Genomic DNA, 22,965 nt, shown 5'->3' with positions numbered 1-22,965 from the left:
CGAGACAGGCAACCCTTCAAAACCGAGCCGCAATCGATTTTCTTTTGTTATTACATAACCATAAATGTGAAGAATTTGCTGGTCTGTGTTGTATGAACTTGAGTTCCAGAGCCGAAGATGTCCGCACCTCCATCACTAAAATGCAGGACATGATCCATCATCTAAAAAAAGAAACTGCAGGATGGCTGGACTCTCTTCTAGAAGGATGGGGACTTTCCGGGTGGATCAAATCCATCATGCAAACAGGATTGATGCTGCTGTTGGGACTCGTTGCCTTTATCATCGGCTTTAGCGTAATTAAAAGACTACTAATGAAAGCCATCAACACTACAATCAGTGTTAATCACGCTACACTGGCCGAACCACATGAACTTGATCCCCTCAATGCTGCAGAGCCAAAAGAAGAAAATCTCTCCGACGGAGAAAGTGTATGGTTCGAAGACGAGACCATGGACTGTAACTCCCCAGTTTAAAGACTTATTTTTACTCTCCTCCCGTTCTTTTCTTTTTAAACAAAAAAGGGGGAGATGTGGTGGTGTGTTTTTATATATTTTATGTATGGTTTAATGTAATTGTATTTCCCTAATGGTTTGTCCCTGTTTCCCCCCTATTACCCAGTTGGTACATCCTTTTGTTCTGTTTTCCCGCCTGGTCCTCCCTTCCCGCCTTTCCAGTACCCATCCATCAACCTGGAAAGTGCTGAGTCACTCCCTTATCCCCACCCAGGTGCCTTGTCCGTCACTCGGTGCTCCTTCCCCTCTATCCAGAAACTTCTCCTCAGGGCACCGGGTGATTGGACGAGGGCCTGGGGCCACTCCTATGCCCCTTCCCCATTGGACCAGGCTGGATCACCCCATCCCGGAGCCACTCCCTTCCCTGTCTCCCATTGGTTCCCCCCTCATGATCCACCTCGCCCACAACCCATAAAAGGTTCATGTTAAGCCCAGCCCAGGGTTCCAGTTGGCTGGCACCACTTCTGTGCGGTTGGCCCCGTTGGCCCTCAATAAAGAAGATTCAGCCCCCAACTGGATCCGCCTTTCCTTCCAACTGACGAGGCTTGCCAGCGCCTTCCCGTGAACCCACAAAGGCACCCTCCAAACCCTGTTAAGGAGCAGCGGGGGGTGCCTCCACTGCCCACTCTCGCCCCAAGGAGAGCTAGCCGGGGCTAGAGAGATCGAGGGTCTGGGGCGGGAGCGCGGCAATCAACCTTCCAGCAGTCCACAATTCTTGACAGCTACTATTTTCAGCAAATACACTCTAAGTTTTTTTGGTCACTGAGCATTTTGTTCTTAATATAAAGGCTCCAAGTGTGTCAGAGTGTTAAGAGTTGATCAAAGGGACATGTGGCTGCGGGGTGCTGGCGGGTGTGATGACGTATTTCAGCCTCAATTTCTATAGAGGACAACATGGAGTTCATACTTGAGATAAGATTCTCTGGAAGCATGTTGAGTAGTCTGTTTGAGGCTCAGTGTAGCTTGGGCACACAGGAAATTAGTCACTGAGGGCCCAGCCAAGTGCTCAGAGCTGAGACTGTGTCTAAATTCACACTTTACAGTTGTAGGGGATGGATCACCTGAGAAGTTGTTCCCAAAGGATTTCAGGTAACTGAGCACTTCTACTCTTTTTCTGATGTTCCAGCCAGGCCAGTCTAACAGGAACATGGCATCTCCACAAAAGGGGAATTACTTGAAGGATGACTTATTCTAAAACTTACTAGCATAACAATAAAAATAGTCAAAATTTCAAAAATGCACTATCAGAAACTTGCAGAATTGATACTACTTCCAAAAATATTTTATAAATACACTAATACTACACTACGCAAAGACAGACTTCAAACGATGGGTGATAATTTTTTCAAACTTAAAGTTGCAGGCGTTAATTATAAAAGTATAGCCTTCTCTGTAAAACTTTAGTCTCTTCAATAGAAAATACAAGACACATTCATAAAATCCATATTTTATTTTGTAAAATCCTTATAAATATAAAAGAATTTAATCATCCACTGTTTACAATAGGTAAGAAATACGCAAAACTTCTGTTTACACTATGAAGCAGTAGCCTTATTCCTTTCTCTTCTGAGACTAACTAATCCTTTGTATCCTTCCTGCAAGTTGTAAACCTTTTTTTCCACATTCTGTAGCTACTCACATAACAGGGAAACATATGAGATCCAATCCTAAATCTAAAAAAGGAAGTGAAAACGTACAACACATTCCTGATTTTTTAGCAGTTTTGCTAATGCCTTTTATTTCTCCAGTGGTCTGTTTGTGGTTTTCTTCAGAAAATATTCAAAAGGCATTGGGAGGCCTTGCAGGATAGAATAGCTATATTCTGGGGAGGGGGAAACAAAAAATTCCACATATCTTAAACTAAGATAGAATATCTCTATATCTATGTCTAATTTATTGTTCTAAAACAGCATATAATGTCAATCCTGATTGTGATTTCCCTCATGTTTGTTCATGTAAGATCAAATGACCCACTGAGGTAAAAGGCAAAGCTTATAAAACCTATTTAGAAATTAATTCAAGGAGAGCAGTTATGGAAGATGAATTTGTCAGAAGTACTACAGAGATTGGTGTTAGTTGCTGCCAGTAAAACCTCTAGCTGCCTTTTTCAGGTATCACTCACTGGATTTCACTATGCAGTTCTCACAGCTTGAGAATAATATAATTCTATACTAAGCTACATCCTATGGCATGCTCATTAATAAAAATATTTGGTGTAAAAAAACCCAATTATATTCAGATAAAAAAAGCTCCTGAGAGAAACACTGGGTCAAGTCGACTCATAAAGACAGACGTTTCAACATATTGCTATTGAGGGCTGAGCTTTTTATTAGATGTTGACTTGATTCCAATTTCTTTGGCTCTCTCTGACTGTTCTCTTTGGTCTTGGAATATAAGTGCAACCACTGAAGTTCAACTATGAAACAGAACATCAGCCAGCACCTTGACACATTCTATACCTGGGCAGTACTGTGCTCCACAGCGAGATGAGAGGTAAGCAGCATGTGGTTCACGCTGCAGTGTGCAATGGCCTGGAACAACAGCTATCCCTGCTTCTTGAGCTTAAGTGGCAAAAGTCTGATGATTACATGGATATTGTGTAATAATCCCCTATTTTTCACCAAATGCAACAAACTGGATTTAGGCACAAACAGCTCCCTCTATGCCTTTCCACCTTGCAGTTTTCAGTTTTCAGGACAATTTCATTGTGTGACATTGTGAAATTCAGGAATACCCAATCTACCTGACATGATCTTGCAATATACAAAATCCTTACTATTTGCTTATAAAAAGCTCATCAGTCAGTACATCATTACTTCTATGAAGCAGCCAGAATAACAGGATCATATAAATATCTGTTTTACTTAAATACTGCTAATCATTACTGTTTTTTGTAGGAAAGTAAGCACGGTACTGCAGAAGTCAGCAATGAAATTACATCATCCTTGAAATATGTTTTCTTTGAGAACTGCAATGTGAGGTTTTTACAAAAACTAAGTGTTATGTTAGAGATCAGAAGAATTATCCCAGAACATCCTATACTGTCAATAATACCAAGGAACCTGTTCAGCAATTTACTGGCAAAATCTGGGCAACTCCTTCACCACATTTGACCCTTATGATTAGCAGTGACCTGTGTGTATGCAATGCTGATGGCCTAGTGCTTCCAAGCCAATGCACTCAAACCCAGTCAGACCTGTTAATATCAATGAATCTGTGATAACTCCAGACATACTTGCCTATGAGAAATGACTGCATGGAAACCACCAATAAAACAACACCTATTAGTTAAAACAACTAAAAAGAGAAATCACAAAGTATATTAACTATTAAAATGAATTCAGCCTTTGGTTTCAGAGGGAGCCTACTCTGGATTTACTCCTTTAATTCCTTCTGACTTCTCGTCCCCTTAGAGGCTGGGGAGGCCGGAAGTTTCTCAGCAAGCAGCAGGCGACCTCATCCTCAGCAGTGCTCAGGAGGCTGCGGAATTTGGCCAGCTGTAACCAAAAGACACACAAGGTTCAGCAGAAAACCCTCATATCAACACTAATCAAAAAACATGTAGATATTACAGGCACTTGTCATGTTTTTCCACCTGAAAGAACAGAGCTGTATTTTATTAAGTCATGAGGGGAACAGCAATTTCACCATTTCTATTATTTTAAATGAAAAAGGGGATGACTACTGCAAAAATATCCCAAAATACATGTCAACATGAAACTGAGCATAAGGATTACTTGTTTCCTTCATCCACACTTTGTCTTCCATAACCTAATCTAAACAAAGGGTTATATATATTTTTAGTTATATTTCATTGTTTGGAGATTCTGAAATGCTTTTTGCCAAAAGATAAGATTATGTTTCTTACCATACAAACATTCTGCAAATGGTTCCTTCTTCAAAGAGTATATTTACAATTTACCTGGAAGAACCACACCAGCTTTGGTGCTACAGAAAGCTTCTGCAACTAGCACTCACTCAAACCAGGAGAGATTCCAAATTCTTCTCCTGTGATGATACAGGACAAGCACTTATTTATAACTCAGTATATGCTAATCTCAGCAGAAATCCCATCAGAGCTCCATGTCTAAACCTTGGGAAATCTGAGCCAGATTACTGACCTAAGTATAGAATTTTGTTTAATTTCAAATCTTTCCAATAGTTAACTATTTCTACATATCACTTTACTTCCCTCCTAGGTTACGAAAGGTAGGACAGTACGAAAACCATTCCATTATAATAGAGCATTTAGTTGTAATGGCACATTGCATCATAATGACATTAGGAACAAAAAAGGTCAATCCTATATTACTTCAACCTATTCTGAAGCTAATTTCAGGGTCCTGTAAGTTTCTAAAAATTTAAAAGCTATTTTTAATTTATTTCAACCTGAAAAGTGCAAAAAAAAGTCTGTAGTAAATGCTAAAGCCCTACAGAAATACAAACTTGAGGAATAAAATTAAATGGTAGAACAATATTAGTCACAGTACTGGCTGATCAATCACAATGTTGGACATTACTGGACACAAATGGTTTAGCTGCGCGCATGTTTATATTGATAAGAATATAGCAATTTCTACTTTAATACATAAGATATAGTTAAAGTTTATGAAAAATTACTAATAAAGGATCACTATACTTGACACTTTCCCACGCCATGTTTCCTGAGCCTGTTACATGTGGCTGTTTATATACAGCATTTCACATTTTAGAATGCATTAATTAAAGATTTGCCCAAATAAGAAGCTTTAAACCTGAAAAATGGCTTGTTTTTAAGACAAGTTTTCAATCCTAGATCCAAACATGTTGCAGTGAGCCTTACAAAGCCAGATTGAGGGGAGTGAGGAAGAAATACAGATGAGAAAAATACACACATTGAGCAAATAAATGACTTCAAATCAGTTACAAACAGAAATCTGAGGTTTCCTAGCAAACAATCAATTCAGGGAACTGTCTTAATATTTACAGCAAAGACTGAAGTCACCACTTCTGCTGAGTATATTTACTGTCTCTACTCAGAAATACTTTACACCTAAGAGGATCAGCCCGCTGGGTGTCACTGTTGCCAAGTTAAGATACAGCAAGAAGCCTTAAAAAGAAATGTAAATAGACTCTTGTAAATAGACTCTTTAATGTCGAATCACAGCTTTCCTAAAACAGCCTAGCATAACCCTAACTTATTACAGTAGTATTCTCTTTTCACAATTCTAGTAAGTTCATCAATTTTTATGTATTTAGAATGCAAGAAGACATTTACTACTTGTCTGCCAGATGAGGTTTGAGCAGATAATGCTCAATATGCAAATAATTAAATCAACTGGACTTCCAGAATTTCTAAGCATCGCTAGAAATCTTTCTTTAAGTTCACTATGGATAATTTTTGTTTATTAATTGTTAGAGTATGCAGATTCTTTTTAAAAATTAAAAATAAATAGCTGTTACAACAAGAAAGGCAACTAGTCAGAATAAATTTGATATACAAATTTTGACTTCTGAAAATCTTGTAAGGTCTGCAGTGCCAAGGTCTCTGAAAACCCATAATTTTGGGTGGCATTTACAATTTCCATTCTTACAAAAGCAACATTTCTATAGCAGTGAAAAATCCAAAGATACCTGCTCAGAACAAACATTTATGGGCTCTCTCAGAACAATCCAGATAACACTTTCAAGAAGAGGTGGAACAGTGAGAGAGCCAAAATAAGTCCAGTAGTCCAGGGACTTGGGAAGCAGACAGCTGGGGTCGAAGTTTGTGAATAGTGCTTTTTTTCCCTGGAAAGAAATAAAAGAAAAAGAAATACCAGGGCAATATTATTTAAAAGCAAGAGGCCAAAGTAAATCATGCCAAAGGAGGTATAGCTTGTTCCATTATCAAGTGGGCTGGCACCATCTTGGGTGATGACAGGAGATCCTCATCACTGCCCTTCTGATGAGGTTTTACCTCAGTGACAGCTTTGCTGTGACTTTCCTTGATGCCAGCAGGACACAGACACCTTTCAGATGTCACCTTTAAGTTACAGATGACCATGAAATGGAAGTTGAGGGGAAAAGAGAGAAGATGTTTGGCTTTCAATGAGGTCTCTGTGGGACTGGCAGAGTAACCCCACAGGTTTCTGCTACTGGCTTCCCTCCCCACTCCTCCCAGGAATTACTTCTGCTTCCCCCTGTACTGGATATCAGGCCACAGATGTCTGTCTGAACATCATGTTGAGAGTCTGGCTGATTTCACTCTCACAAGCTATAGGTTCTTACCCTGTACCTCATCAAAACAGGGAAGGAAGTCTTTCCCTCATATTTTTTACAGCTTTCCACAAAGTATGTTTTTCCCCTGTTACTATCCTCATAGCAACAGATTTATCAGAGACTGGGTTCTGTGAAGAATTAGCAAATTCCTCTAATATTTTACTGTGTAAAAATTATTTTTTTGTCTACTTAGTTTTCAGCTTAAACAGAATGCATATAAACTGTCTCAAATCAGGTATCAATCACTAGAGATAGGAAACATGAAGGTGCAGGGAGTAGCAGTCAGGTTTCTAAAAATAAAAAAATACTACCAAAAAATAAAAAAAAACAACAAAAGCAACACCACTATTAGCTAGCATTCTTTTAGAAGCACTTGTTCACCTTGATTCTGATGGTGTCCAAGCGGTCAGTAATCTTGTTCAGTTGAGGGTTGCATTCACCAATCTATTAACACCAAAGAAAAAAAAAACACTGGAACTCCAGAGAAAAGCAACAAAAATTAATAAAAAAGCAAATGCGTAATGAAATTGCTTTATATAACTGAAGTGACTGAAAGATCTGATGCATTTTGTGAGTACAAGCCTGTGACTAGCTGGTCCTTAGTAATAATACTGGTCATAAGAAGATTCACTCCCTTGCTGATAGCATTCTGGGTCCTCATAGTAATTACTTCAGCTACAAAAGAATTACGAACTTGTGACTACAGGGGTATAGAAACTATTTATATTTTATGTTTTATGTTTCAATATGCAGGATATGAAAAGTTACAGACTAACATCAAAAATTTAAACTGTTTATAACATTGAAAACAATGTTCTTACATGAGAACATTCCAAACTGAATTTGTGTGCTAAGAAATCCAATGACACTTCCATTGAGTCACTGTAATGCAAACTGGAAAGACAAAATTACTGAATTGCTGAAGCAGTTCTTTGCAACTGCTGACTGTGCCAGCACCCATACTAGCTGTTCTCAGGAAGCTGTTATCAGCCACCAGAAACCACAGAATTAACCAAAGCCCTATCTTTTGCCATTGATTGTGTGAAGTCCCCATCTGCTTATTCATACAGAATTCAGTGAAGCTGTTGCGCGCATTTAATCTTAGAACAGGTAGAGAAGGCAAAAAAAGGGTATAAAATAATTATTAGGAAATTCTCCAGTTTCTGGTTTTGCATTATTTAATTATTATTATTTTCTAGAAGAAGCTACCAGCTCAGAAACAAGCCATTAAGAAAGCATTTAAATCAAGATGTCCCCCTAAAGGAACATGTTAGTCAAGAACAAGTTACTGGGATCTAAATAGGGGCAGCTGAATTAGGTTCCACGGCTAATGTTGTTTGGGCTTGCAGACTAGGCAAACTGAAGAATTTGCCTGTCTTGAAAAATCTGTTAAGCTGATATTTTTATTCTTAAAGGAAGCACAGCTTTCTATATTGGCAGCTAAACACTATGAAGGAAATAAGTATAAAACAAGTATCTCTTTAGCAATACTTACACAAACCATAACCATTATCTCTTTGGGCTTATAAAGCAGATTTATTATGAGGGATGAAGCATTCTCTTCTTACCTTCAGAAATACAGCCATGACTGCTAGTCCATCTGATTGACAAGCTGCCTCAACAAAACTGGAATACTTCTCTGCATTCCAATGGACCACATGAAGCTGAAAAGCAAGAGACACAGACAGCATCAACTTTCACTGAACTCTAGTGGCAAATTAATATTACAACTTTACTTTTATTTCACTCTTTTGTATGTAGAATCATTCAGTGTTCTAAATGCAGATATTTCATGAAATCAGTAAATATGTAGATCACACAAATGGCAAAAGCATTTCCGGTGGCTGAGATTATTAAAAATTTAGCAGCAATTGGCACACCACAGTGCCTGTCAAATTGCTGTTGGGTCCCCATATTTTGAACGGAGAAGTTAAGACAAAAAAAAGAAAGCCAGTGGTTATATAACTAGAAGTTTTAAATCCATTTTTAGTACAGCTGATTCTAAAATGTGATTGAAATTCTGAGGATGTCAGTATTTTACTCCTCTTTTTTCTTTTAATCAAGCAACATTAATCATCCACATAAATGGCTAGAAAACAGGCAAATACATATTAAACTTGCACTGACCCCTTTTCCCTTCTTTAGCTTAAGGGAACATCAGCATTTTATTTTTAAAATTTTAAAATGTTATTTTCTATGACTACCAGTAGTGATGCCCTTACAAGCAGCTTGATTATCTCAGGTTTGAGCATTTGCATTTGTAACATGCATTATTCTGGAGGTGTCCTGTCATATTTGCTTAAGAAGCTTAAAGGCACTACCAAGCCAGGATGGAAGAGGAAAAGCCTGTGATGCCTATTTCCATGCCACTTAAGTACCTCTTGTAAAATTAGGTTTCCTAATTCCTGACCATACTTCATGACAGGAGCTTCTGGTTCCCAAGAATTCCAGGTTGTTCCAACCTTGAGCAATATTCTGACTGCCAAACTGGAGAGAGCACACTCACACAGCACTTAACTCTAATTACTTCACAAATCTTTCACAAATCCTCAAAGGATTAGTAAATCTTATTACATATAATTTTTAGTTAAAGATGGTCAGAAACAGGGCATGAGATTGGCTTTTCTAAAATTGGTGACCATCTTTTCAGATTTTGAACTTCAAGAATGCTGAAAAACAACTAATTGAATTACTTAAACTGGGATGAACTCATGAAAAAAAAAAAGGCTTCCTTTTGGAACATAGCACCTACAGGACAAGTAAAGTAAGAAAAATTTAGGAAAGCTGAAACCTGTTTTAAAGGATTTCTATCTAAAGCAACATAGCTGCATGGTTGATATAGGGATCTAGAAGTATGAAGATTTTTATTCTAAATATCAATCCTTGCTTAACCTCTACAAGTTACAATTTTCCATATCTATAAAATGGAACTCTTAGTCTTACTTGGCATCAACATTTTAAGCATTTGGGCTCTAAGGTGATGAAACATTACTTGCAGCAAGTAAGGACATGTACAGCCATGATGACATGCATGCTGGTTCACAGCATTAGAAATCCTTGAAGGAAAGTTGCTAAGAATATTATACATTAAACCAAGAGGAGAACATAGTACACTAAAACTTTCTCAAGTGCATTAATATCCTGGGGTTCATAGTGTCTGCACTGCTCCCTATTGTAAGTTCACAGAGCCTATGTTGAACAACTTTTAAACAATTACATTTTTACATACACAAAAAGGAAACAGATACTCTTAGTCAGAAATTACCTTTATTGTGGATTTGGGAAAAAAAAAAAAAAACAAACCACCATCAAAAAGAACACCCAACAAAAAACAAAAAGGAAAATTCCCACAGCTATTAAAAGCTCACTCCCACTCCCTAATAGCTTTGCCAAAAAACCCCAGAAGGTAACCCTCCAAAAACCAGACCCCCAAACAGAGTGTGAAACACTTTTGGGTACAGACCCGTTCTCAATGGCGTGTGACTTCTCTTAGGAATATATCCTGTCTTACCACCATGGTGTCACTGCAGCTTGTGAAGCGACCTTGATGAGACTGTATGCTGTCACAGAGAATGGAGCCACAGATCCCTTCTGCTTCCTGGTGGGCTTAAGGGCCAAACCTTGCAGTCTTCCTTACCTGTACATTAATTCTTTCTTCAATTCAGTCGATGCTTTTTCTTCAAACCTCGCACATCTTCCTTACAAAGGTGAGCACTGAAAACATCTTCATGTCTCCTTCTGAGGTATTTTCGTTTGTGTCAGCAATATTCAGAAGCCTTGGTTTTAATTCTGAGTTTCTTATCTCAAAGCCAAAGTGACATCTAGAGAGCTTCTTGTGGAGCGTTACCCAACCAACAGGTAACAGAAAGGCTTTTAGACTGGCTAGAAATTCAGAGATATTTTCTCGTTCCATTTGGTTTCTTAGATGGGAAACATATATTTTCTCAGCTAGAAATTTGGGGTTGGTACTTAATGGTTTTAAAGCACCTCTATTAATTCTTTATATTCCATCTCACCTGGTTCCTGTGGAAAACATAAGCCTTTAAACACTGCAAATGTCACTTTTCCCCATTAGTGTTAGAAAACCAATCTTTTTTCCTGACCAGTATCTCTTATACAATTTCCAGTAAAATCTGATCACATCACAGTGCATACATTACATCTCTTTCTTCTGCAGTATTATGCCTTTCATTTGTCCATTTATTTTTACCCTTTTTACTTCTTTTTAACCCCAGAAAACTCTACACTGTCTGAATCATATGTTTTCAAATATATCAATCTCCTGAAAATATTCCATGTTACTTCCATTTTGAAAGAGGAATCTCATACTGAGAACTTTCTTCTGCAGATTACTCAAATACACCAAAGACAGAGCAGGAGTGAATGCTCCATGCCAGAGCAGATGGTGCACTTCTCCCTGTGGCATACCACCTCCACTGAAGCACAGTACCCCACAGACAGCAGCCACCCCACAGACAGCAGGCATCCCAAGATATTAAAGCATGGTTCCCAAAGTCATAACCACCACATTGCTAAGTGCACCACAAAATGCAACGTTCTTAAGTCATGCACTTACACTACATACTTTACACTACATAGGCCCCAAATCCAATAATTCTGTGGTTTGTCATTGAAGATGACTTTGAAAATGTTCTCCAAGGAAGAAATAATGAAAGACAAAGTTTAAAATAACTCTTGAACATTAAGTCTTGCTCTTATCAAGCTCTTGTCTTCTGTACTCCTTTTTTAATCCTCTGCAAAGCTTTCAAAGAGGTTCTCCTTTGAGAAAGGATTAAACATGCAACACTTCAGGAAGACCACTTGTCTTTTGATAAAATGAGGGGAAGATGAAAAGCAGGAAGAGGGACGGCAACATATTTTTGCAATGGAAAACTAGTCACAAGCTTAGAGGTACAGATGACTCCATGTAAAGTCTTACCTCTGCCGCATACTTCATCCCATCCACAGTGTGCTCAGAGCCAGCTTCATCATTGGATCCCCAGTGGAAATGAATCTGGCGCAGCCTGTAGGTCCCACTGAGTGGCCCCCCAGTCAGCACTGGAAACCCAAGCAGAGGAAAAGGCTTCACTGAGAGAACAGGAGTCTCCACCCACATCCTCTAACCTCACACCAGAATTCAGTCTTCGGACACTCCTCTGCTCCTGCTCATAAGTTGTCTCAGATGGCTTTCTGTTTCCTGGAAGTGCTACAGAAACCCTCACCTGTCAAGGATATGACTATGAAAATTGCATTTATGGGCAGATTAGTGGGTTATGACCCACTAAAGGGTATACTGTTATTGTCAAGGTTGGATATTTCTCAGAGAATGGGAAAATACTCCTATTTTTCAACACTCAAGAGTTTCCTGTCTTGATTATTTTCAAAATAATGATTAAGAAATTAAGCTCAAAATATAGATTTTATGAATAAGGAGCAGAATCATTAAAATTTAATGCCAGCAGAATTTATTTTTGTCTTTGAAATTTGGTGGAAAATAGGAGGAGCTGCAATTTTCAGGGCTCTTTCCTTCATTTGCAACTAGATCCAGTTATATCAGATTGAAGTCTGAGGAAAATGAGCTTATATTAACATAAATAAAATTAAGCCAATGCTATATGTGCATTGTACAACTGCAACATTACTGTCAATTAGCCAGGGCTGGAAAGCATGTCTTATGAGGAGCAGCTGTGTAATTTGGGCTTGTCTAGTTTGGAGAAAAGGAGGCTGAGTGGTGTCCTCGCTGCTCTCTACTTCTGCAGAGGCGAAGCAGAGAGGGGGCTGCTGGTCTCTTGTCTCAAGTATCCAGTGACAGCACTCATGGATAAGGCTCAAAGCTGTGCCAGAGAAGATTTAAACTGGATGCTAGGAAGCATTTCCTTACCACGATGGTGGTCAAACCCTGTAACAAGCTTCCTAGAAAGCTTGTCAAGCCCCAGGCTTATCAGATTTTAAGAGGCATTTGGACAATGCCCTTAACAACATCTTTTAACTTTTGGTTAGCCCTGAACTGCTCAGGCAGTTGGACATGATCGCTGCAGGTTCCTTCCACCTGAAAGAGTCTACTCTACTCTATTCTATTCTTTCTATTTATATTCTGTTCTGCTCTAATTCTATTCAAAGTAGCATGCATATGGGTGGGCTTTTCATTATTTTGTTTTTGCAAGTGTTCATAATTTTCTTGTCACACTTAGAATCAAAATATCTCTTCACAGAGAATGTGGAATGTGAATTACAATCAGAGAGTTACTTATTCACAGCAAAACAAATCACTCCATGCTCACAACTCTGTATGTCCTCTGACTGTTTGGAAGTCAGTCTGGAACAGTTTACTGGCTCATTACAGAAATTTTAAAGGGAAATGAAGGGAGATTTAACCAGATTTTTTTTTTTTTAATTAAGAGCAGTAGGGAGGACAATAACAATTTTTTCTCTCTTTTAGGTTTAGTGCAAAACCTACATATTTTTAGGAACAAAATACACCAAATAAAGATTAAAGAAGAATTTTTAAGTTGCCTATTTGCTAAAACAAGTAGCTTGGATAACAAAAAAGAACTGGGACTGTTTATTCTGGGGAAAAATATTTAACTTCCTTAAATCTTCAACTCAAAAAACATGCATTTTCACAGCCTATAAACTTAGCAAACAGAGGACATGGAGCAGTGGCACTTTTAAATTCTTTATTTTAAGGACTGTAAACTTCAATGCAAATGATGCTAGAAAAGTGTAAAGATCAGTGTTCTAACTGGCTGAGGAAAAACTATTATGTAGAAATGCACCAGCATAAAATACTTATGCTGAAAAATGTGGAAAATGGCCTGTTGATGTAATTGTACCACATCACACAGTGATGGTAAAACCATTTCATTCCAACAGTAATTAAGGAAGAGGGTAGTCAGAAATTCTTAAGGCAAATATCAGTATCTTTTGAAAAATACTGGAAGAAGATCAATAGCACAATTTCAAAGAATGGAGTTAATGTGGTACCAAAGAGCATAAACAGACTTACACAAACAGCTACAGACTTGACAGCCCAGTTCCAGTGCTGACCAAAGTGAGGAAATAGTTCATATGGGAGTCAATTAATAATGCATTAGAAGATGCTAATGTATTTAGTACCAATTAATTTGATTTTTTCATGAAACCAGCACATGGCAGGAGTTCTTACTTCACAGAGGTGCCCCAGAAGCCAAATTTGGGCCCTAGAAAATTCAGTATTTTTTGAGCAATGACCTGAAAGAAAACAAAAACAATACTGATAAAGTTTGTCAGTGACAAATATTAGGGAAAATAGTGAATTATTCAATTTATGGTTGTGGACTGAAGAATCTAGTCCATGCATAGGAGACAAGGAGTCTACTGAAGGAGAGTGGGTATTCCATCTGTTAATTATCTGATCAACATCCATTAGTGCTTTGCCATGATATGAACTATATCCTTGGAGATATGGCCTGGGGAAAGCAGTAAGAGGAGGATTCCATCACCATTACTTTGGTACCTAGAGAAACACTGTCACTTCTTGAAAGGAGTTAACAGAGTGGAAGAGGTTCTTGGTGTATTCACATTCATTAACTTTTTTTCTTTTAAACTGTGAGGGTGATTAACAATTTGAACAACTTACCAAAGGCTGTGGTAGGTTCAGCATCGCTGGAAAATTTGAAATCAAGATTGTATATTTTTCTAAGAGATGTGCTTTAGTTCACCAGCATCTACTAGGCTCGGAGCAGATATTAGTTCTGGGAAGTTCCATGGCACCTGACACAAGGTCAGACTGATCATTGATGGTCAGCTGGTGGCTTTCAGGCAACATCCAATGCTGACAGAAAGTTTAAAACTAAGACTGTTCAGGAAACAAAAACACAGCAGTGTCCTCATCTGTGCCTCTCCCTCTTGTCACTATGAGCTAGTAAGTCCTCAGGACTAAGGGGTCATCAAAAATTAGTCTCTCTCTGGCTTTGATGCTTGTGAAAGCATCATACGGTCTTGGATCCTGAGCTAAGCCTCACACAGCCACAAAACTATTTTATTGCTTCAATATTCTGCACTCCTACAGCTAGAAGAGGAGGCATGCTGGCCTGCCCAAAATCCAAGAGAAGGTTTCAAAGATGAAGGCACTAACATTACAAAGACTATGATACATCAGAGAACTTCTAAATAAGAACTGTTGTTTGCAAAAAGGGAAGCTACATACTCCTGGAAAAGACCTGGGCAATAATACTTTTCAGAGAAGAAAAGAGATTACTTGAGATCTATTTCATTTGTTCTGTATTGGCTCTTACTTGTCATAAGAAGTCTGAGTATAGGTTGTAAAAAAGGGAAAAACATATAACCAAACCTGCAGATAAATTCAGATAAGAGATTTGAGCGATTCGGTTGGAATGAACCTGTAATGAGACACAAAGGATTCATCTGCAGTGAGAGAGAGAGCAGCATTTGAAAGATTGTACACAACACTGTTCAAACAGGGGGCTTGCACTATCCAGCTGGTGAGGGTGGATCAAACACTCCTGTAAGTAGGGAATCCCAGCACTTTCTGAGAAACACAACCTCGAACTTGTGTCCAAATATGTTCCCACACTGCATCATGCTGAAGGACAGGGAAAAAGGAATCTCTCATCCAAAGGAGCAAAGCCTTACTGTTTATAAGGAGTTCATACCCAGCAATGAGATGTGCCCAGACTGTAGGCATTCTATTTAGGAATTGGTGGAGGAAGTTACAGTGCAAGAATAAAGGAACAAACCTGATTTGTTGACGGTGTCATCAAACTCCACACTGGTGGAGTGCCCGTTGTTAAGGATGATTTTAGCAGAAGCTGGATCATAACTGGGATTTAGAGGACGGAGGGAGGGATCATACTTGGTATCCTCAGTTTTGATGTCGATGGGTGACTGACGGTCTCCGTTAGCGACAGGAAAAACCTCCTTCCAGTGGGCAGGCCCTGCAATGCATTGGAGGAGAAGTCTAAATTGCTGACAGCAGCCTCATTCTTATGAAAGGAAACTACTTGAATTGTCCTCATCTGCATCTTTTAAATTAAAAAGGATGCATCAGGAAAACACAGATCAAAAAATTCAGCTAGTTTTGCTGCATCATATTGCAATAGCAGTTCTCCGGACCCCTTCCCTTGCATGCCCTTTTAAATAAGGCCACAGGATGTAGATAATTATTCCCAGGTGAGACTCAGCTATGCACAAGACACATAAAACAAATGCTCATTCAAATCAGGCATCCTGTAACCAACAGGCACTATGTCCCAATACATTTTTGACATGCCATTTTTGCCTAATATCATGTCTCTAATATTTAATATCGTGTCTTTAATGATTACCTCTCTTCTATGCAAATCTCTGCATTAAGAATTTTTTATGCCTTAGTAATTTGCTGCAAAAGACCTGAGAACACATCTTCCCTGATCACTCTGAATGAGATGGGGAGATGTTAAAAAAGGTGACTGGTGGTGTCAGAAAATCCTGAGTGGCTCCTGGAGCCTGATGGCAGTGCCTGGAACCTAAACACTGCTGCACCGCTGATCACCCCTTCCCAGCCCACCAACTGTGCACATCAGCTGTCACAAGAAAGAGAGACTGTCACCCTCTAATCATGAAGTGTCCATGCACACAGGCACACATACACACACACTAGTGTAGCACTGACAAAATCAAAGAACAGGAACACTCAGTACAGTGGTGCCTGCATGAGGTTTGTATTTCTACTGCCTTCAGCTGATGAGAGTAGATCTTCCAGACACAGATGAAGTGACATTGACCTGACTTAGGTAGAAATAATAGGACTAAAGAGGCTGTTAATCAATACCAGTCATCTCAGCCTTCCTCTGTCCAAGCAGGCTAAGCAAAATGTCACCTGAAAAGCTAATAAATCAATAATATGGATATGAGAAAATGGCAAATAACATCCTAAAATAGTAAGAAAATCTTCACTGATGAGATGTGTGAGTTATCTGTTGTTACCTACTAAACACCTGAGAGTTCCCAATAATTCACAATAAGAATATGCATGCCATTTTTTAACCATATTTGGATAAGAAGGTAAAGAAAAATATGAAGAGTAAGTTGCCTGGGGAATATATTCTATAAAGACAGAAAACAAGGTTTAGGATGGAAATGAGGGGAGAGCAATGGGAAAGAAGAAAGGAAAAAGTGAAAGATGAAAGTCTGCAGGGCAAACGATCTTTTAGTATTAAGAAGTGCACAGAACTTGTTTTTCCTCCAGGCTTATAATAGGTAAAAAAGCATAATAAATCAATTGAGAGACTGGGTATAAGAAATACTTAATATGAGCATTAGAACCTGGTCAAATAAAATCTGCATCACTGGAAATCCTCATAACTAACTCCCTACGCTGTAGATAACTGACCTCAGTGCAAAAATTTGGTTTGAGTCTTTCTGGATGACTTAGCACTTAAATAAAAATAATGACAAAAAAGGATGAAAATGTATAAGGCAGTGGTTAATAGCCTAACCTCAAAAGCTATCATTTTCTTTCCTTGACTTCAATAGAAGTGAACACAGCTCAGAAACTCACAGGTGCTAAAAGCACCCATGCACCCCGGCAGTAAATCAGGGATGAAGCGCCCACAGCGCCGGGGGCTGCAGCTTGCACAGCACCTGGGCAGACAATGATTCTCCTCTTAGCAGCACTGAAAAACAGAAGTGGGAAAAACTTGTAAAGAATGGCCTAAGACTTAAGCCTCAGAACAAAGACGAAGGCCTTCAGTCTTCATTTTTTTAAAAGGTACTTTTGTTGATTACTTCATTAACTAAACTAAATAAGGAAATAGAGTCTAAGGCCGAAGATTAAAATCCTACTGGTTTGAAACAGAAAACTGCTCAACTTAATTCCCCTCAGTTCATGAATGGTCATCAACTCTATTCAATATTCTAAGTACATACTGTTTAGAATGTAATTTTAATTGTATTTAGATCCTAATATCCTGTATTTAGGAATGCAAAACAAAATTTTATTTGTAAGAAGCACCACTCCATAATTTATACCTCACTACCAAGATTTGGAATTACTAAAAAATGTTTATTGCTACTTAATTTTAATAATTCTAATACTCCTTAACTGAGAAAAGCCAAAAATATATTTATGCACTTAACTACTTGGTCTCTTATTGCTCTGTCTCAGAAATAACTATAGTTATTTGAATTAATAATATGGATGACTTGCATTCAGAAATAATACAAAGTAAGAGGACCCAAGGCTGTGATTCTGTCACTATTTAATTATTTAACAGTAACATTCAGTTCTAAAAAGACATTATGGCTAGTTTGGCACTTGTTCTTGGCTCAGATGAACAAAATACTGGTTCACTATGGTGATTAAACATCTACCAGTAAACCAACTACCAGACATCTGACCTTTCAAAATATACAGGAAAGTATCAAGAAACTTTGGTTCATTTTACACCACTAGATTATATCAAGAGGTATTCCTTACTAGGTAATCTACCAGCAATCTATTACAATTATCATGCTAATTATCATGCTCTTGCCACTCTAGGAAAACTTTGACTCAATTCATTTCTACAGACCCCAGCCCAATGCAAACTTTGTGTATGACTGTCATAAAAAAAAAAAAAAAGTCATTACTATTGAAAGAAATACATGTCATACAATCAGATTTAAGTCAGTGGGGTCCCCAGGGTTAAAATTTATTGTGAATTAGATTCCTCCATATAAAAATAATGTACACTTCAGTTTTCTAAGCATGCACTTTAAGACATATCCAGGGAGTATAACTAATTAATTCACCTCCCTTCATGTTTTCCTTTACTGAATGAAAGTGATTAATATACCAGTTTTTGAACTCATGAAATCCTCTCCTACTGCTGGGAAAATGTTCTCTTGCTAGAGGCAATTTTCTAGTAGCTCTTAACAATCAAAGCTATTGTGACTGAGATTTATGACAAAAAACTGAACCATCTGCTCTGACGATTTCATGCCTTTATTTTGGACACAGCATTACCACAGGCATTGAATTATTTTAGGTCAGACTATCGCTGCACATACCACTCACCAGCATACAGCTAGTTCATGAAACAGATTTCATGACGAAGGCATTAAGAATTTGGCAGGAACCAGAACTCACTATAGCACCTCAATGCTGCATTTTGATCCAGCTGAAGCTGAAGATCACAAATTTCACCAGCAGGATAACTTGAGACAAGCCCAGTGAAGACACTAGAAGATACAGCTAATATGTGCATAAAATGGAGCATGTACAGGTGAAAAGGGGTTTGAGTTTTTTGTTTTTTTTTTTTTTTTTTTTTACAGTTTGTTATTATATATAGAAAATTCATTATTTTTTTGCAAATAATTTGATTGCATATTAGGTTACAGTAAGATGAGCTCAAACAAAAGCAACTAAAAATTCATTATGGGTAAAATTAAGCACCTTTTAAAAGCAGATATTGAAATGATGTAATTATTCTCAGAAAAAACATATAAGGAGTTATGGTTCGACTGAAGTATCTTAAAGAATTTTGCAATCAAAATAATTCTATGATTCTATGAATTAATATCCCTTTTATTTAGAAAATGCCTCAGCATTACTGTAGTAAATAGATCAAGAGAAATTTTTGCTGTAACAGATAATACATGTAAATAATTCCCATATATTTCATTAACAAAATAGTAAACTGAAGTCAACTGATTTCCCACTGTGGTCCGTTCCAACCTTACTCATTTTTTGTTTTGTCTTTTAACTAAAGCAATTCCCCTGTAAACGGAAAAGGATTTAAGGAGCAAGAACATTCCCATCCTGACAGGAACCTTGAGCAGCAGTGAAAAGCATGCATGATGCCACACTGAAGCCAGTCTTCAAGATTTCAGTATTATGCTTCTACAGATAAGCATCATCAAAACTGTGAGGTAAGAAAAGTGGCAAGAAAGCAAAGGCCAAAGTTTTCACAGAAATAAAATAATGCCTTCATGCATTTCAGAAATAGGTACATCAAAGTAACCAAGAACTTGTGCATTAGGTTTGTGTGACAAGACACTCGTAGCAGGGAGGCTGCAGGCTTCTGTGAGAAGCTGCTGAAGCTTTCCCCAGGTCCAATGGGGCCAGTGCCAGTTGGATCAAGGATGGACCCACTGCTGGACAAAACTAGGCCCATCAGGGACAGTGCTAGCACCTCTGGGATGAGAGCTTTAAGAAGGGGAAAAAGTTACTATGCAACAGCAGCTGAAAGTGAGGAGTGAGAATATGTGAGAGAAACAGCTCTGCAGACACCAAGAGGAAGGGGAGGACATGGTCCCAGAGCCACCACAGAGATTCCCTGCTCCATAGTGAAGACCAGGGTGAGGCAGCTGTGCCCTGTATGGAGGTCCACAGTGAAGCAGAGATCCACCTGCAGCCCACGGAGGGTCACAACTGGAGAAAGTGTGGCTTGAAGGAAGCTGTGACCTCATGGACAGCCTACACTGGAACAGGCTCCTGGCAGGACCCCATGGGAAGCCCAGGCTGGAGCAGGTTTGCTGGCAGGACTTGGGGCCCCCTGGGGAATCCATGCTAGAGCAGTTTGTGAAAAACTACAGCCTGTGGGAAGCACTCACATTGGAGAAGTTCATGGAGGGCTGTCTCCATGGGAGGGACTCCATGCTGGAGCAGGGGCATAGTGAGTAGCCCTGCCGCTGAAGAGAAGGGAGAGGCAGAGACAACATGTGATTAACTGACCACAGCTGGTGCAGCAGAGGACATAGAGAAAATCAGGAGTGAAGTTGGGACTTCAATAAAGGGAGGGTTAGAGGGAAGCTGTTTTAAAGGTTTTATTTTCTTGTTACCCTACTCTGATTTGATAAGCAACAAACAAACTAATTTTCCCACGGTGAGTCTTGGGAAAAGTGACTGGAGAGTGATCTCCCCCTGTCCTTATCTTAACCCCTGAGCCTTTCAGTCTATTTTCTCTGCTCTGTCCAGCTGAGGAGGGGAGTGATACAGTGGCTTTGGTAGGCACCTGGTGTCCAGTCAGGGTCAATCCCCAAATATTTTAATCTTTACCTAACAGTGAACCCATGTCCTTAAACATTGATATTCTATATATGCAGACATGTATGTTTTAGTATTTATCCGTTTACTTTATGCACATAGTGATTTATGTTGTGAGTGTTGCAAGTAGCAATTGCAGAACTCAGAGTGAACACAGATGTCTTTTCAACTCTTCAAGCAGTCAACCTGCACCACATTTAATTAATTTCACTTTATTTCTGTCTGAATTGCAAAAGGTAATCTTAGTTTCAGAGAAACTATTTCCAGTGCCATGAAGGCAAACAAAATTTTTCAACAATCAAAACAATTTCCTTCACCTGCTACTCAATCAAACAATAATAACAAGTAAAATCAATAAAATAAATGCAATAGAAGAGAAAAGGCTGAGAAATGAAACTGATGCTAGGGAAAAGCACTAAAGTGTTCAATATCCATGCCTCCCTCCCCTCATCTCCTGTGAAAGGTGTGGTGAAGGGGATGGACTGATGAGGAACTATCCATCCCACAGATGCTGTGGGGCTCCAAGAAAGAAGTGAAAGGCAAATTCCACCTCAAATATGTTACCAGGCAGGCAGTAAATAGAATTTCATAGGAGAGACAGGGTCTCAAGCAAGGTCCAGGGTCAACCCAGTAGACATTCTGGTAGCCTCCCCTCTCTGTAAGTTGAGAATAGCAAACAAGAAGAGATAGGATAAGGGAGGGAAAGTGGACTTCTTATCTAGGCAGTGCAGGTGAAGCTCAAAGCATAGAAACGTATAGAGAAAAAAATTGAAAAACAAGACCCATTTACGTCTTCAGGGGAGGGGTAGGGTAGACTGCACAACAGCAGATAACACACCCAATCATTGCAACATCCCTGTGATCCACCACCACCACCCAGTTTTTCAGGAAAAGTGCATCCATCCAGAAAAGATGGAACAAGAGGGCCAGGAAGGAAAGGTAAGACTTGCACAAATAATATTCCAAAGTCTACGTAATATACACAAAGTATATTCTTGTAAGCATTACTACATGCAAATATACAGCTGTCTCCCTTTACTGTCGCAGCATTTCATTTCTTTGTGTACAGACAATATAAGATATTCTATGTGATTTATCAGAGTTGAGCCTACAATTTACAAAAACACTTTTATTTTACTTGCATGACTTGTGAGACCGTCTGAACACTGGAGCAGCATTCGCATGACTAAAGATGCAAAACAGAGCCAAGTCTTTAAGCCTGCTGATGAGCCCATCTTGGGACTTCAAAGACTGACAAGATGAAGGAAATCACTGAACAACTAAAATCCAAAAGCGTCTCCTCTTAGGTGCATAGTCATACATTTAAATAAGCCCGTCAAGTAACTAGGATTTCCCACCGTGTAGTAGAAGCAGAGCAGAGCTGGAATCAGAAAAGCACTGCTGGTACATTAATTCCGATCAGTGCAGCTGTCAGCCACGTACTCGATTTGTGCACGCAACTGCTCAGCTGAAGGAGCGAACGAAATCCCCAGGCGGGAGCGCCGCAGACCCGACCCGGGGCCGAGCCCGGCCCGGCTCTGCAGGCGGTGCCGCACGCACGGTCACCTCTCAGCCGCCTGCCTTGCAGAATGCCGAGGCAAAAATCGGCTCGCTGTCACGCTGCAAAGCGTTTCAGCTCGCCCAGCTCCCCCGAGGGCGCGGAGCTGCCGAGCCCAGCGGCGGGGAGCGCTGCCCGCCGGACCCCGCTGGCCGCCCCGGCCGCTGTTCCTACCGTTGTGCTCCTCGTATCCCCAGTGCAGCATGGCTCCGCTCTCCTGCCGCCACGGGACGGGACGGGACGGGACGGGACGGGCTGGGGCGGGAGAGGCGGCTGCGCCCGATTTGAAGGCGACGGGCGGCGACGCCCCGATCCTCGGGCGCTGATAAGGAGACTGCAGCGCTCCGGCCCCCTGGCCCGTCCGTGCCTGTTGTCGTCCCATGCCCGTCGTCGCCCAGGCTCTCCCCAGCCTTCCCCCAGCACCGTCGGGGTGGCCCGGGGGAGGCAGTGCCATCTCTCAAGAGCCCGCTCCAACAGAGGGAAGGCGGTTCCACCAGCCCCCGTCCCGCCAGGGCACGAGTTGTGCGGCAGGGAAAGACGGCAGTGCCCGTTCCTGGAGTCCAGGGAAAGACGCATGGGGTCCAGGGAAAGACGGCAGTGCCCGTTCCTGGGATCCAGGGAAAGACGGCAGTGCCCGTTCCTGGAGT

At 39.9% G+C, this 22,965-nt stretch overlaps 1 protein-coding gene across 2 annotated transcripts; it reads right to left on the bottom strand.

Moving 5' to 3' along the window:
* Positions 1-1,187: 1,187 nt before the first annotated feature.
* On the bottom strand, positions 1,188-22,931 carry LOC110481785 (carbonic anhydrase 13). Of its 2 annotated transcripts, none has more exons than XM_021550554.3 (7): positions 22,493-22,931; positions 15,491-15,688; positions 11,692-11,810; positions 8,321-8,416; positions 7,134-7,196; positions 6,126-6,281; positions 1,188-4,009 (listed from the first exon to the last, which is right to left on the bottom strand). In XM_021550554.3, exons 1-7 carry the CDS (start codon positions 22,770-22,772, stop codon positions 3,896-3,898), a joined length of 1,026 nt encoding a protein of 341 aa, XP_021406229.2. In that variant the 5' UTR covers positions 22,773-22,931; the 3' UTR covers positions 1,188-3,895. The 2 variants fall into 2 exon arrangements, with proteins under 2 accessions (XP_021406229.2, XP_085428428.1); XM_085572302.1 differs by having other exon boundaries at positions 22,119-22,498.
* Positions 22,932-22,965: the final 34 nt, after the last annotated feature.

This window comes from Lonchura striata, chromosome 2 (assembly GCF_050655825.1).
Source record: "Lonchura striata isolate lonStrDom1 chromosome 2, ASM5065582v1, whole genome shotgun sequence".
NCBI classification, from domain to species: domain Eukaryota; kingdom Metazoa; phylum Chordata; class Aves; order Passeriformes; family Estrildidae; genus Lonchura; species Lonchura striata.
Note: the sequence above shows the minus strand (reverse complement) of the source record. Positions and strands in the feature narration are given on the sequence as shown.

Coding starts and splice junctions, on each gene's coding strand:
- LOC110481785 (XM_021550554.3), bottom strand. CDS start 22,772: ATGGCACTGCCTCCCCCGGGCCACCCCGACGGTGCTGGGGGAAGGCTG. Junction 15,689..22,492: donor GGGATACGAGGAGCACAACG/GTAGGAACAGCG, acceptor AATGCATTGCAG/GGCCTGCCCACTGGAAGGAG. Junction 6,282..7,133: donor TGGACACCATCAGAATCAAG/GTGAACAAGTGC, acceptor ATTTCTTTCCAG/GGAAAAAAAGCACTATTCAC.